Source organism: Mustela nivalis (assembly GCF_964662115.1).
Source record: "Mustela nivalis genome assembly, chromosome: 12".
Lineage (NCBI taxonomy): Eukaryota > Metazoa > Chordata > Mammalia > Carnivora > Mustelidae > Mustela > Mustela nivalis.
Window position 1 is genome coordinate 11,045,204 of NC_139031.1, and position 15,372 is coordinate 11,060,575.

Sequence of the window (15,372 nt, forward strand, 5' to 3'; positions counted from 1 at the left end):
CTGCTGGGTGGTGTCGCCTGTCGGCAGTGGCCCTGTGCGCCTCCTCCAAGGCCTTCCCAGCCCCTCCTTGCAGACTGAGGTCTCACCACACCTCCAACTTGCAAAATTTCTTCTTTCCCTTTAATGCAGGGGAGGGCGGAGGAGGGCAGAGGACTAGGGAGTGAAGCGTCCAGAGGGTGGGGTGTAGTGTGGCAGACGCCTCTTGCCGAGGCCAAGATGGAGACGGGCTCTGGTGTTCCTTGTCGTTCCTTGGGCCTGGGTCTGGGGCTGGGACATAGGCATCGTCCCCTCCCAGCCGCCTGCCCAACCTCAGACCTCCACCGAGCCCAGCTCCCTCAGGTGCTGCTGCAGGAGCTGGATATTGTGCAACAGCTTCTTCTGGTGGCCGGCCAGCGTGATGCCCAGGGTGGGCAGGTCTCTGGTGGTGGGGAAGGAGTGGGTCAGGTCTGGGCCGGCTCCTCTAAGATCCCCGGCAGGACCCCTGGCTTGGAGCCCCGAGGAACCCCCACCCCGCCTCTCCCGGCTTACTCCAGGTTGAGCTGAGCCACATCACTGAAGGTGCAGAGACCAAACTTGGAGAAGTTGTCTCGGTAGCACTCCAGTCCGATGGCCGAAAGCCAGGCCTGGGGTGAGTCCAGAGAAGGAAAGTCCAGGGCCACAGGGTTCAGAAGGGCCTGGGAGGGTCTAAGTGGGGGAAAGGGAGGTCAATGTCTCCCTTTTATGTTAGCCCCCTCTCCTCAGTTTTCTTTCTGGTCTGTATATACCCTCCCTGGTTGTCCCGGGCTCCAGCCCCAATCTCCAGACCTGTCCCCAGGGCCCCCATCAGCCTGCAGAGTGTCTGGTTTTCGGATCATCTTGTCAAATGCAGCCACCAGATGGTCGAAATGAGGCCGCTGGGTACGGTCCTTCTGCCAAGTGTCTAGCATAAGCAGGTGTAGTCCAGGAGGACAGCCTGGAGGCGGGGGAAGCCGGAACTCCTGCTCTATTGCATTTAGCACCTGGGGGTTAGTAGAGAAATGTGGTAATGGGGTGCTCTTGCTGGCAGAAAGGCATATTCTGTTAGGCCAATGGGTGGGCTGGGGTCAGGTGGGGCATGCAGTCCGAGCGGGGAAGGAACTTAAAAATAAGGAAGCCAAGACAACTTAAAATCTCAGTGGGTTAGAGAAGAAAAGCCAAGAACGTACAAACCTGTGAGGCTGGTGGGTTGGAAGGATGGGGGTGGGGAATTAACAATGTCTGGGTAAAGAGCTCACCTCCTGGTCACTCATGTCCCAGTAGGGCCGCTCTCCATAGCTCATCACTTCCCACATCACTATCCCAAAGCTCCAGACGTCACTGGAGGTGGTATGTTTTCCGTGTGCAATAACTTCTGGGGCTGCCCAGCGAAGCATACAACTTGGGCCCTGAGAGGTGGGGTGAGAAGCAGCAATAGCAATAATTACAGCAGCGGCCACGTTTATCGAGCAGCTCCTGTGTGTTCTGAGGTCTGCGCAGGGTGCGCTCCTGGATGGAGCGCGGACGGGCCCCATTCCTCCAGACCCCAGGGCACGCCGCCCGTGGTACGCACCCCAGCTCCCAGCTCAACCGCCAGCACCCTCTGGAAAAGGCTGAGCCCCTGAGCCCGTGCTCTCACCTGAGGACTGTGGCCAAGACGAGCCACTTTGCATACCAGGTGGCTATTCACCAGCACGCTGTGGGCAGAGAGCGCGCGGTGCACGAAGGCGAAGCTGGACAGGTACTGCATGGCGGCGGCCACTCCCCGCTGCATGGCCACCAGCTGCAGGCTGCTGAACTGGCCCTCCCGCTGCTGCTGGGGGCAGGGGGCAGAGGTCAGCTGCCAGCAGCGGGGTGGGGAACCTCCATAGGCCAGGGGCCAGACATCACCAGGAGAGGAAGGAGGGGCTTAGGGAATCAGAAGGTGGCCTTGGGAAGGATGAAGACTAGGGGAGGCGTCTCTGGTCTCCGGGACTGTTGAGAACTGCAGACTTCCCTGGACCCAAGGCAGCCCCGCCCGCCCCCGGGCCACACTGACCCTGAGGAAGCTGTCCAGGGGGCCCAGCTCCATGAGTTCCGTCAGCACCATGAGGGGCCGGCTCTTGGTGACCACGCCCTCCAGCCGCAGGATGTTGGGGTGCTGGAACTGGCCCAACACTGCAGCCTGGCCTAGAAAGGTCATCTGTAGGCTCTCCGCACCTCCAGCCCACAGGGCCTGGATGGCCACGGCCTGCTCCCGCCGTCCCCGGGGCTGCAGGCGGCCCCTGCGTACTTCTCCAAAGGAGCCTGGGAGAACGGGTGTAGGCGGAAGGCTATTGAGGAAGGACCCCGGGCTTGCGTACCCTGCCCTGTTTGGAGGGGATCCTGCTGGGGAAGGCTCGTGGGGGCTCCAGCCCCTCCCGTCCCCTTTCTCTGCCCCTGCACACCTGCCCCAATGACCTCCTCGATCTTGATATATGCAGGATCCACTTCCCTGGTAAACTCTCGGATGGCCTGGCAGGGGTCCTCGTATGTGGAAGGGTCGATGTAATACTTCACCCCAAGACCTGTAGGCAAATGGGGTGCACGAGGAGGGTGTGGTACGAGGTCTGGCTGCCCACACACCCCAGACATGCCCTCTTCCTTCCAATGGCGGGGCCGCGGAGTTCCCCTGGACCACGGGGGAACCTCGTCTGGCCTCCTGTGCTCAGCCCCCAGCCCTCCTACCCCCACACCTGGACTGCTGTACTGCTGCAGTTGCTCTGTGTAGCCTGTCCCACGCCGCTTCCTGAGGACAAACCAGAGTCCTGAAATGACGCTCCCCTGCCACGCAGGCCACTCTCCAGCCAGGGATCGTGGAGTGGGGGCTGCTGGATCCCTCCTTCCAGGCTCGCATGCGCCCCCGGGAAGGGGCCCGGTGCTGGGAGGTGGGCTTTGGAGGTGGTTTCTGCAGTGGGCTTTGGGGCTGCCAGGACGTGGGGTTGTGCCGTGGGGTGAATGGTGTGGGGACACAGCAGGGAGGGGCTCACCTCTGGAAGACAACAGCCAGCACGGTAATGGCCGCCAGCAGAAGGAAGGCCAAGGCCCCCAGGATGGACCCAATAACCAAGGAGAGTCTCTCTGGAAGCTGGGTGGACAGCTCACCTGGGGAAGCAGCCAGTCAGGACCATGCATGGGCAAGGCCTCACAAGCAAACACGCCTACACACCCCCCGTGCACCCACTCATGCCCACCCACAGACCCAAAAGCCATGTGGTCAGCCATGACACTATGCTCACAGCTTCCTGTCCCACACGGCCGCCAGGCCTCTCCTCGACTCCTCCTGCTTCCCCCTCTCCATCCAGGCTTCCTCTCACCTTGAGGCAGAGTCTGGAAATAGACCTTGCCCCCATAGGGGCCGTGACCTGCGGCAGTCCGTGCCCGCACTTGGAAGCCGTAGATGTGGCCAGGACTCAGCTGGGTCACGGTGGCCGTGTTGGTCTCGCTGGTCAGGGTGAAGGAGTGGGATTCATCTTCTGCCTGGGGGTGACAGCCGGTCACTCCCTGCTACCCAGCCCCAGTTCCTGAGTCCTGGTCACACCCTCAGGCTTCTTGGCACCTCTCGGTCCTAGTCTACCTCCCCCATCTCTAACCCTACTGTGGGGCACTGTGAGCTCCCACCAAGCCCTGCGGGGCAACCACCTTCCCACCTGGTCGTAGTAGCGGAGCTGATAGTCCAGGATGTTCCCGTTGGTCTGGTCTGGCTGTGGCCAGGACACCGTGATGCTGTTGGATGCCCGGCTTACCTGGTGCAAGGCAGGGACTGCAGAGGGAACTGGGGGAGGAGGGGGCGGTTAGTGGGAGGGTTTCCAGGAGCCCAGCAGCACGAGTAGAGGCGGGGCTTCTAAGGAGGCAAGGTAAGGCATCAGGCCTAGCTAGCCGAAGGCTCACCTGCATGGCTGGTGCTGACGTTGATGGCGGCAGCTTGGGGAGGGTCGGGGCTGAGCTCTGACACCCCGTTCACGGCCTGCACCTCCAAGATGTAGGGCACATGTGCCCGGAGCCCCCCAACTAACACTCGGCTCTCAGTCAGGCCCCTCTGGCGGGGGTCGAAGTGCACCTCATCCCTGCAGCGGCGACAAGCACCCCCGGTGCCCGAGCCCGGATCCCGGTGGCCTCCACATTCCTTGCACACGACATTGAAGAGCAGGTCCCCTCGTCCCCCCAGCTCCTGAGGCAGGCGCCAGTGCAGCATGAGCACTGAGCCTTGTACCTCGAACCAAAGCTCCCGGGGAGCCGATGGAGGGCCTGGGGAGGCCGGTGGGGGCAGCGAGAAGGGCCAGAAAGGAAGGCGTGGTGGGAGGCGGGGTGAAGGAGGAGGGGTGGGGATGATGATGGAGAAAGAAAGGAGGGGGGGGGGCAGAAGGGAGGAGACCCAGAGCATGGGGGTGGGGACCAGAAAGCAGATAGGCGGGTGGCAGGAGAGGCAGGAGGTCGGAAAGTGTGGGTGGGGTCAGGGCAGGAAGGCGAAGAGTGAGGGAGAAAATGAACAGGAGAAAAGTCACTGCAAATGGGAACTAGCTCCACTGTGTTGCCCTCAAGCTCCCCTTCTCTGCCCACCCCCAGTCCCATTTCCACCCCTGGGGCTGGTGGGGGACTCACCGGTGCAGGGGGTCTCTGGGGGGTCTGAACTGGCCCTGTAGAAGCCCTCAAGGCAAGGACAAACAGGGGCTGCAGCACTGGGGGCGTGGCTGCGGGCGGGGCACGGTAAGCAGGGTGTGTTCCCAGCCAAGGCCTTGTAGGACCCCTCCGGGCAGGCTAGGGGGCAGAGTGGGGCAGAGACATTAGGCTCACTTCGTCCCCCACCTCCTGAGCCCCCCACCCCACCCCACCCCACCCCAGGCAAGCACGAGGACATGCCCCCAGCCTTCCGTTCCCCAGGGCTGTTTCTCCTGACCTCCTGAGACCTACCCTCACCCCCTCTTCCCTCTTTCCCTCCCTGAGGCTGAGATTACTTCCATGGCCACTGGAGTAGAACTGCATTTCCGCTGATGGAGGAAGTGAGGTGCAGTGGGGGCTATGGGCAGGACGAGTACCAGATAGAGGTGTCTGGCTTGATTGACCTTCCTGCCCAGAGGCCTTCTGCACCCTCCACCCTATAGCAAAAGGATTCCTCTTAGCTGGTTTCCACTGCAGTCTCCTACCTGCACCCTGGTCACCTGCCCTGATGAGGATCCCTTCCTAACTAGACAGCAGATAGGGACAAAGGACCCATCCCAAGATAACCCAGGAGTTTAACTCCTTTTAATCTCCATCATTTGTCAGGCCTGCAGCCCTAGGATGCTTAGCAGTGGCTAAGGAAGTCTCCAGAAAGTTCCAGAAGTTTGAGATGAGCACATGACACCAAATTTATGCGCTTTAGACAATAAATCTGGAGAAAAACCAGAGTTCCTTCCTAAAATAGCTTATTCCTGACCTTTCGGGGACAAACATCAAGTTTGGGGTATTCAGGAGAGGTGTCCCAAGGTTGGGGGAAGGTGGGAAGATCTTGGGCAAGCGCGCAGGCACGGAATCTCACCTTGGCAGGCCTTGTCTCCGCGGGCGGGCTGGTGTCCCGGCCGGCACCGGCAGCCCCCAACCGCTACCATCCACTTGCCCTCCCCATTGCAGTGCAGCCTCGGAGGGCTACCCCCCGCCTGGCCCCCGCCTCCATCCTCTTCTGGCTCCGCGTGAGCCACACAGGTGCCCACGGCTGCCACCAGGGAGGCGCCCCCGGCCCCACTGGCCTGCGTCTCAGGGAAGGAGGCGAAGGCGCGGAGGACGGAGGGGCAGGTGTAGGCGAAGAGCTTGACCGCCACGAGGGCCAGGCAGGCCCCCGTGTCCTGGAAGGCCACGTAGAAGCCTCGCTGGGTGAGGGGGCCGAAGCTCCTCTCTTTGACGTTGAGCTGCAGCCCGGCGCGCTGCCCAGCCCCGTGCGCTACCGCCCACGCCGAGGAGGCGGGGAAGCTCTCGTCCGCGGCGATGGTGTCCACCTTGGTCCAGCGTTTGAGGTGCCAGGCGGAGACGCTGTCGGGCCCATCGGGCTCCTCGGCCTGGCGGTAGTAAAGGGTGAAGGTCTCTCGGCAGGTGCCCCCGGCCACGCCCAGGCTGGCGCATGCGCGCACGGAGAAGTGCAGTCGGATGTGTGCCCTCTGCGCTCCGCGCCGCTCCACGAAGTGTGTCTGCAACCAGTTGTCTTGCCCAGTGCCCGGAGGAGCCCCTGCCACGTGGCATGCCTCGAAGGTCCGAGTCAGGCGTCGCTGGTCGTCTAGAACGCTCACTTCATCCCACTGCAGGGTCAGAGGGGGTCCACCGTTAGCTGGCAAACCTGGTAAGTACACCCCCCAAAGTCCTGCTCCTCCGGGAGGGAAGGAGTCTTACTCCATTAGTCTCTACCCAGGGCTTCCTTCCCAAATCCTATATGACCAGTGGGGTGGGGGAGGAGCACTGGGTGGGGAACGAAAGAGTGACACTCACCCCACCTGGCGGGTAGGTGAGCCAGCCAATCTCAGATGTCTCTCCAGTGGTGTCCAGCAGAACCTCTGCCCAGAGATAAGAAGGGCACTCAGCAGCAAAGCCTCCAGCTGGGACTGCTAACCCTCACCCCATCCCAGGAGGGAAACAGGAACTTCCCTCCCTGGTCCTTTTAATTCACCAGCAGGGGCACAGGTCTCCGTCAGGAGCCTTTCTCTGGAACCTTCCCCGTTCCTTTCACTTTCATGATGTCTTCACTCTTCTCTGCCTTTCCTGAATCTTTCCCATTCCCCACCCAGGCTGATTGGCAGGGATTCTCCAGTCTCCCTCCCGCTTACCTTCCAGAGCCAGAACTGAGGACCCCAGCACCAGGACCCAGAGACTGCACACCATGCCCGCCACTCTGCTCCCTGACCGGGCAGCCCCCTCAGCAGCCATGGGGCATCTTCGGGGCTCCCACCATTGCCCTGGCCACCACCCTGCTCCCAGGCAGGGCCGCTGCTTTTTAAGACTGGGGTCTGCAGCCAAGCTTGCTTCCTAGGGAGACACACAGGGCCAGAAGAGGCAGGTGACAGGTGACTACATTGCTACACAGATAGTTCTCAAACCACCCCAGCACCTATCAGAAGCAGACTCTCTCCTGACTTGTGCCAAGTCTACCATCTTTGAGGGCCATATGGCAGGTCACTCCCTCCCTACATCCTGCAGGGGACGCATCATTGAGCATTTCTTAAAGCCCCCCCCCACCGCCCCCGCCGCCCTTTAGAGCATAGGATAGTTCTGGGCCCAACGTACCCTTTTCTTCTGAAAGGAGCTCTTTCAATTCTTTCTCTTCATTTACTCTCCCTCCTCCTCCTAGAGCCAGCCTGTATTGGAAGTCAGAAAATACTTCCATTAAACCAGGCACAGCAGAAGATACCCCTTCCCAGGGAACACAGGATCCCTCCTCCCCAACACCTCCTGACCCACATCAGACCTGGACACTCTGGACAATACGGAAAGGCAGTGGAGCAAGAGGGACCATGGAAGAGAGCTGTGGGGTATGATGCAAGGGGAGATGGGCGAACAGGAGTGAGAAGAGCATAGGCACAAAGGTTCCATCTGGTAAGTGATCCAGCATAGAGAAAGGGTAGAGCTATGTAGGTCTGGCATGCCTACATTTTGTGACCAACGGTCCTCTCTCCACAAGGGGCACATTTCCTCTGCGGCTTACAGAAAAATAATGTATGTATATGAAAATGTATGTAATGTATGTATATGCATAAATGTATGTATATGAAAAATTTCTTCTAGTCTGCTCACAATGAAAGGACAGAATGTGGAAACAACAGGGCCATCGTGTCCTCTGAGATTAATAATGCACTGGGTTGAAGAAGGTATGAGAGCTGGGCTCTCTATATTCATGGTGCTTGTGAGTTCAAATGGGTATATCTTCTTGGAAGGACAGCTGGTGATGTCTTTCTAGCAGCTTCACCTCTAAGAGTTTGTCCTTCAAGTACTGCATCCTTGGGTCTGTTTGCAGAGATGTTCAAACAAGGATATTTGCTGCAGAATTGTTTGTAAGGGAAAAGACTGGAATGTAACTGTCCATCAGTGGTAAGATATTTAATAAATTATGGCACAATCTGAAAAAAGAGTGAGGGTTACTGCTTATGCACTGATTATGAAAATGGTTTCCCAAGTGAAAGTAGTCCCTGCAGAACAGTGCCAAGTATGTTCTCCATTGGTTAACTTAAGAAGGCCCCCCATAGACATGCACCCCTGCCGACTGTGGGGCACAGCTGCCTCCAGGGTCACAGTGAAGACGAACGGGCTCAGACCTTCCTTTGTTCATTGGTCTAGAGATTAGTGGTGACCCATCTCTCCCCTTATAACTGAGTCTCAGAAGTCTGTGAGTGGCATGGACCAGAGCCGCCCATTCCATTTACTTCTGTTGGGAAGAAGACGTGAAACTGAGAGAAAGAAAGAACAGCAGTTGGAAACTGGAATCTGTTTCTGTCACGATGGCTGTGGCCACGTGACCCGCAGCACTCCTGAAAATGGCACACTTCTCAATGAAGTTGAAACCAAACTACTATACCATTTGACTTTGATAAATCAGAAAATCGTAGTTGGCTGCCTGCTAATCTAATTTTTCCTGGCAACACAGGCTCTGTTGCAAGACGAAGCCTTCAGGGTCATCTCTACGTGGTTACCATGAAAAGGCGCTGCTGTGACAGCTGGTGGGCCGAGGTATCATGGGCATCGGGCCACTAGCCACTGAAATGCACCTTTCACGTCACTGGAACCCTACTTGTGAGACAGAGTTTAACTTACAGTGCATGGAGGCAAGCAAGAAGCATTTCCAAATCACTGGGTTGTACACCTTAAACTTATCACAGTGTTATACAACAATTGTATCTCAAAGTCAGAAAAAAGGAAGCATTTCAGTACAAATGACTCCTAAGAAACAGAGGTTCTCTGCCAGTACTGTCCCGAATGCTGCTAGAATTATTCACAGATGAAATGTTTCAAAGAAGAACAGGGATATTGTGAAGTAACAAAGCATGGCCCCATCACCAATGGCTGCTTAATAAATATCCTGAAGGAACATGTGTTGTCAGCGCTTCCCCCAAGCGTTCAGTGGCTTAATTTGGAGACATGCTTGACACACCAAGGCAGACCAGACTGACCAGAGCCACAGGGTCTCTAGGAATGCTGTTATCAAGAACTGAAAACGTCAGCAAAATGCCTTTAAACAATGAAAGCTATTCTATCATTTGCCTAGCAGATATTCTCTAAAATAGCCTCTTTCAGTCAGAACATGGATGGATTCTGGAATCTGTACAAAAAGTAAACTGTAAGCACTGTGTCTTCCTAAACTTATAACTAGACAGATAATCACGGAGAAGAAATAATAAACACTTTGGATGCATCTCAATGAATTTTTTTTTTTTTTTTTGAAGAGACAGCAAACCAAGAGGGAAGATACGTACTGCAGATCCCATCAGCTGTGCACTATGGAACATTCTAGAAGATGAGGAATGGCAGAGTATCTGCTTTGATGACCCACAATATAAGCCACACGGTCGCTTGTGGCTGCAGCAGGGCGTGTATGCGTAGCCTCAGCAGGCATCTTAATGACAACATGAAGCTGGCCTCTCTCCAGAGGATCCAGAAAAGAGCAAAAGCAATTAGGGAACATGTTAAAGCCACTCAGCTTCTGTCCTCAAGAGACATCAGGAAGAAAAGAATTAAATGGAGACATGAGACATGGCATGTGGACTGCCACTTCTGTAATTGTTAAAAAAGGTTTACCAAGAACCAATATATTCTTTTAAAAAATGGTGGAAGCACTTGAAGAGAGCCCAGAAGTGTTCCTTGCTGTTTGAAGGGACCTCTTTTAGATTTGGATCCAGAAGACTGAAAAAAAAAAAACTGTGGTTGAGTGAGACTAGGAAGTGAGGTCAATTCTTGCTTATCAAACAAAACAGATAAATTCAAGTCTTTAATTTTTTTAATACATATAAAAAGAACTTGGGTGTACCTCTTAGGCAAGAATAAAAACAAGGAAAGACGAAACTTTAAGATATGGAAGAAACTGCCGTCCGCTAATTCCTACTCCCGCAGATTCTTTTGAAACAAGTTTCAAAGGCAGAAACGTAAGTGACAAGAACACGCAGCTCCAGCCACATGCCTGGAATACTGAACAAGCAGGACTTAGAACTCGATTTTCAAAGGTGCCTTCAATGGTTGAGGACTAGGACATCTGTCTGAGCTTAGTCTGGAAGCGCGTCCTGGAAGCAGCCAAGTGCACCCCTCCCGCAACACAGAGGGAGACAGGCCTGCTTTGGATCACTCTGTCTTCTCCAGCTCGCCAACGGCATCGGTCAGTGTTTAGAAATCCTCTCACCCACCCATGAAAGAGCCCAAGATTTATCTCAAACAGGAAAACATTCGAATTTCAGATGTGTATATGGTTTTAAAAATATAACACCAGAAGCAGCTGAAATGTGGATGGAAAATGGGAGCTCAGAAAAGAAGACTGATTTGACAAAATTTCAGATGACAAAAATTGCATTCTATGACTTCACATTTTTTTTTTTTCTCAGCTTCTTTCCTACATATATCACTTTACATCTTTTTGCTACGGTAGAGACGCTGCATCCACAAGCCTGCTACATTTCTTTGGTTTATAAAAATATGACAGTCCGTAGGCATCAAAATTGTGTTTTGTTTCTAGAAACTGGCAAAGATTAAAGATGTGTAGACTCTTAGCTTATACATCATAGCTTCTGAGTTCTGTTATCTATAAAAATGAAAGATTTAAAAATAAATGAGTAAATCTGTAGGAATTTAAAAAATTAACTGTCTTCAAATTGAAATGTTAAATATGATAACTTTGTGAACAAACTGAGATGGTTTTAAAGAGTTTATGTACCTTACCTTGATCCACAAAACGAGTTTTTAAAAAACTAAGTAATACAAGCCAAATCAGTTTGGAGGAAGATATGGCAGGAAAATGCACTGGCCATTAAAATTGGTTACTGTAGGAGTGAGAAATGAAGGAAGCCCAAGGAGGGATTATTAACTTGGTCTTACATATATTTCAGTGGGTTTTCTTGTTACAATGAGCATATCTTATTTTTTACAATTAAAACAAAATCTCATTAATTATCATCTAAACAACAAAAAAGGGAAAACATTTTTAAAACCTAGACTAGCATAGCGTATGTTTACATTTTACCCTCCCCTCCCTTCTCGCTCTAGGTTTCAAAACAATCCAGAAATTTTCACCTATAAGGAGAAAGCAGAGATAAAGAGGCAGTTGGAGTGGGGGATGAATGAGCAAAATAACTTTTATCGCTGCATTTTCTTTAAGCTTCTCTTCAAAGAGGTTCGAATGGCCCCACTGATCCCATCACACTTCTCTGACTCAGTGTCAAGCAAAGGACTTTGGCTCTAAAGGGCCAAGGGAGACCAGGGGGCCTGGGGACACCTGACCAGGGCATCGCTGCTGAGTGAGCCTGGACAGGAACGTTCAGAGAGGCCGAGCAGGCTGCAGGGCCCAGTGGGGCGAGGGAGGTCCCAAGGGCAAAGGGGCCGATGGTTAATGTGTGGCGTGGCCGCAAAGCTGGCCCTCACACCTGTCAGCCCCAGGGTCAGCGTGGGAGGGGTCAGCACCATGGGCCCTGTCCTCCGTCCTGTTCTGCAGCTGTTAAACGCCCAGGAAATTCCAGGATAATCCTTGCTCAGCTTAATGCTGCTACCCTTTAATCTCCACCTTGGATATGGTCGCAGTCTCTTGGAGCTCTGTCCGCCCGCCTCGAAAAGGATCCCATCAGCCCTACGGAGCAGACAGTGAGGAGGTGGCTGCCCTCCGGTGCTTCTCGCCCCTGCTGCCCCAGCTCCAGAAGCCAATTTGTGGATTACCTAGCAGAGGAGAGCCCTGTGTCCCTTGAGGCCTCCAGCCTCCAGGAATGTCCCCCAGAGCACGCAGATGCAGACGAGTGTGCCTCCCACTCCCAGGCTGTGGAGCTGGGGGAGGCTTTTAAGATGCAGGCAGAGTCGGGGAGAGGCAAGCAGCCACTCAGAAGGAGCCACTCCGGCTGGGCACTGACCGGGGATGTGCGTGGCTTTGGAAAAGGGCATAAGGGAGGGTGTTGGGACAGTCAGTCCGTGTCCATGAGAGATAAGTAAATGGAAGATTGTAGAAGCCCCCAAGAGCCAGGACCACTACCTGTGGGAGCAAGTGTGAGAGTATATAAAGGAATGTGTGTGAGGTGAGATGGGTATGGAGCAGCACGCAAGCTAGGATGGGTGTACGTGTGTGTGTGTGTGTGTGTGTATGTGTGTGTGAGTGTGTAAGGATGAGAGCATGCACATCAGAGCAGATCCAGAGTGCTCTTCATACTGGTCACTGACACCCATGAGCCCTTCTCCTCACCCTGGGTCTGTCCCTACTCTCCCCCAGAGCCTGTCAACTGCTCTCTGCTCTGGGAGTTGCTGCTGTGGAAACATCTGGGCTGGGAGAGGAGGCTGAGCAGGGAAGTAGAGAAATAAAGGGAAACGCGAAGCTGCCCCAAACCCCAAACCCTGCCATCTCCCTTCCCCCTTGTGGGCAGTGGGGACACAGGACGCAGGACCCAGCTCAGGAGATGGTGATGAGCTGCAGGAGAACCTGGCCCCGAGGAGGAATGTTCCTGCCCTTCCCGTGCTCAGATCGCTGCTGCCTGTTGCTCCTAGGCAGGCTGGGGACCTGGTACGCACTGCCAGCCATCTTTCTGCACCCAGAATGAACCAACAGACTCCAAAGGGGCCCTCCTCTCTGGGCCACTTGGTAGGTACACAGAAACCCTCCAGCCTAATCTTCCTGCAAGGAAAAAAAGGTCCATTGCCCTGAGAGAACCCAGTGCCCGCCCCCCCCCCCCGAATGGCACCATCAACAATTGCAGGTCTCGATCCTGCAATGCCCATTACCTGGACATTTCCCAGCACTGCCTACAATGCCACAGCTCCTTCCCACCCAACCAGCATCTCCCCTTCTACAACCTGAGTCAAGTTCTCCTGGCAGGGAGAGGGCCTGGCCCTGGTTAACTTATTGGGAACAGGCCCAGCCACTTCTCTCCATGGGCACTGCCAGGGACATTACAACATCGCCTATGCTGGGCCCCAGCCAGCTCCCCCAGGGGTGGGAGGAGAGAGGATGCCAGACGGCCAAGATTGGTGGATGGGGGTGTAGGGCAGGTAGGGCCAAGTACCCAGATGTAAAGAGAGGGCAGTGGAGCTGGGGCAGCAGCAACCAGCAGACTTTGGCTGCAACTTGGGGGTGAGGGCTGGGAAGCATGAACCAAGCCTCTCCACTCTAAGGCTTATGGGTGGTAATGGGGGTGGGGGAGCTGAGGGCAGGTGTGGGATCAACCTCCTTGCTCCTCCCAGCTCCGTGGGACTGGAGAGATGCCACCAGAGTCAGAAGGATGGGCAAGCCTTTACAGAACGCTGGGAGTCCGGCCTCAGCAAGGACCCCTATATCAGGACCCCCAATATCTGGAGACACAGTGGGGGATTGCAGAAGCTAGGGTAATGGGGGTGTCAGTGATGGCCGGCCAGAGGTCGGGGAGCCAGGCTGGCCAGTTTCGCACCCCTCAGGAACCCACGGTCGCCTTGGAGAAGGATACTCAGTACTACCCCGGGAGGCCCCCAAGGATCTGCAAAGGCCCAGTCTGGAGGGCCCCTCTACTTTTGCAAACCTTGATGCCTCTGTCCCCAAGCACACCGCCCCCCCCAACACCCCCCACACTGCCTGGCATCCCGGGGCTCACCTTCCGCCGGCCGCAGGCTCCGCAGGTCTGTGCCCCCCCGCCCCAGGCCCCGCGATGGAGCCGAGCAGCCCGTTTCTGCGTTCGGGTGCGGGGACCCGGCTCCCCGCGGCCCGGGTCCTCTCGCCGCTGCGCGTCTCTGGGGCTCCGGGGCGGCCGGGGGGCGGTGGCTGGCGGCGGGGGCTGCTCTGAAGGCGGAGCGCCCGCGGATCGTGCGGGGCCCACGTCGCGCTCGCCGTCGCCGCGCTCGGTCGCGGGTCCCGCCGCCTGCTGCTCCGCTCTGGAGCGGCGGCAGGGGCGAGCTCAGCCCGGCCCGCCCCCTCCGCGTCCCTCCCAGCCCGGCCCGCCCCTCTCCGGCCCCTGCGGCCGCCCTCCCTCTCCCCTCTTCCGGGGAGCCGAGCCCGCCCTCCCGGCCTGGGCGGCGATGTGCGGCGCCCGGCGCGGGGGAGAGCGGGGTGGAGGCGCGGGGCTCGCCCTGGGCCCGCCTGTGCGCCGGGGCGGGGGCGCCTCCTCCTCCCGGCCGCGCGGGGTGGGGGACCTGGGCACGGAGGGAGGCTCGCGCGGGGGTCCTGGAGGGGGCGGGCTGCCGTGCGGCGCGGCGAGGCGTTCAAAGCCCCGGCCGGGCGCGGGCTCGGCTCCCCGGGAGGGAAAGCGCACAGGAGGGCGGCGGATGCCCGGGGACAGCGGGGCAGGGCAGGGCAGGGCAGGGCGGCGCAGTCGCCGGCCCGAACACCCGCGCCCTCTCCCCACCCCTGCTTTTCTGCTTCAACTCTAGGAACTAAACCCACTGTTTTAGTTCCTACTCAGGTTTAAACTAAGGTGGGCGTGAGCTGTGAAGAAGAGAAAGAAGGAAAAGAAGGGGGTGGAGGGAAAGACAAACTGAGAAATCTCGGAGGGTACGGGGGTGGGGTGGGGATGGGTAAGCAGCAGGGAGGGGGCATCTGGGTTACGAAAGGGTCTCCGATCTGCCCTTAAACTCGTCTGCCCCTTCGTGACCCTGGATCTTGGCCAACGGTGGGGCCTCTGACCCCACCCTCCCCAAAGGGCTGGGAAGCCTGGGTCTGAACGGGGAAGTCCAGGTGTAGGTGCCTGGCTTTGCATTGCCCGGGCAAGTCTGGCCCTTCTGGGTACCTCCTCCCTCCGCCCGCTCCCCGGGGTGAACCTCCCCCACGGGGATCTGAGGCGTTGGGAGGTACTCAGCGGGTGCCTGGAAGGTTTGAGGAACCGAGGGGGCGCCGCGAGGCAAAATGTTTCCGCCCACCCCTAGCCTCTTCTCCAGCCGAGGACGGGTTTGGGGGTCTATTGTTCCGGTCCTACAGCCCGAAACTGGGGCCTTCCCACGAAGTGCTGCTACCACCTGCTGGTTCTTTCAAGGAACACAGGCATCTGGTGGACTTCCCTCCGGCTTGCTCCCCCTCCCCATTGCCCCGGGCCGCGTCTTACTTTCCCACTTACTTCATTTATCCAAGACGGGGTAAAGCACTAGCTGCAAATGGGCTGATCAAAACTGGTACTTAAGGAGCATTCAGAAACCGTGGAAAATTGTGAAAGAGATCTGTGAGCCAACAAGCCCAATAAACAAAACAATGAAACTCATTAGGAGGCACCT

General features: G+C 56.6%; 1 protein-coding gene across 2 annotated transcripts; it reads right to left on the reverse strand.

Moving 5' to 3' along the window:
* Window positions 1–94: 94 nt before the first annotated feature.
* On the reverse strand, window positions 95–14,093 carry EPHB6 (EPH receptor B6). Of its 2 annotated transcripts, XM_082692222.1 has the most exons (19): window positions 13,767–14,063; window positions 9,763–9,867; window positions 7,261–7,331; window positions 6,804–7,002; window positions 6,469–6,533; window positions 5,531–6,281; window positions 4,615–4,770; window positions 3,904–4,260; window positions 3,663–3,787; window positions 3,330–3,492; window positions 3,003–3,117; window positions 2,709–2,761; window positions 2,421–2,540; window positions 2,033–2,280; window positions 1,634–1,807; window positions 1,254–1,403; window positions 805–998; window positions 529–684; window positions 95–418 (listed from the first exon to the last, which is right to left on the reverse strand). In XM_082692222.1, exons 4-19 carry the CDS (start codon window positions 6,901–6,903, stop codon window positions 310–312), a joined length of 3,036 nt encoding a protein of 1,011 aa, XP_082548348.1. In that variant the 5' UTR covers window positions 6,904–7,002; window positions 7,261–7,331; window positions 9,763–9,867; window positions 13,767–14,063; the 3' UTR covers window positions 95–309. The 2 variants fall into 2 exon arrangements, with proteins under 2 accessions (XP_082548348.1, XP_082548349.1); XM_082692223.1 differs by lacking the exon at window positions 9,763–9,867 and having other exon boundaries at window positions 13,767–14,093.
* Window positions 14,094–15,372: the final 1,279 nt, after the last annotated feature.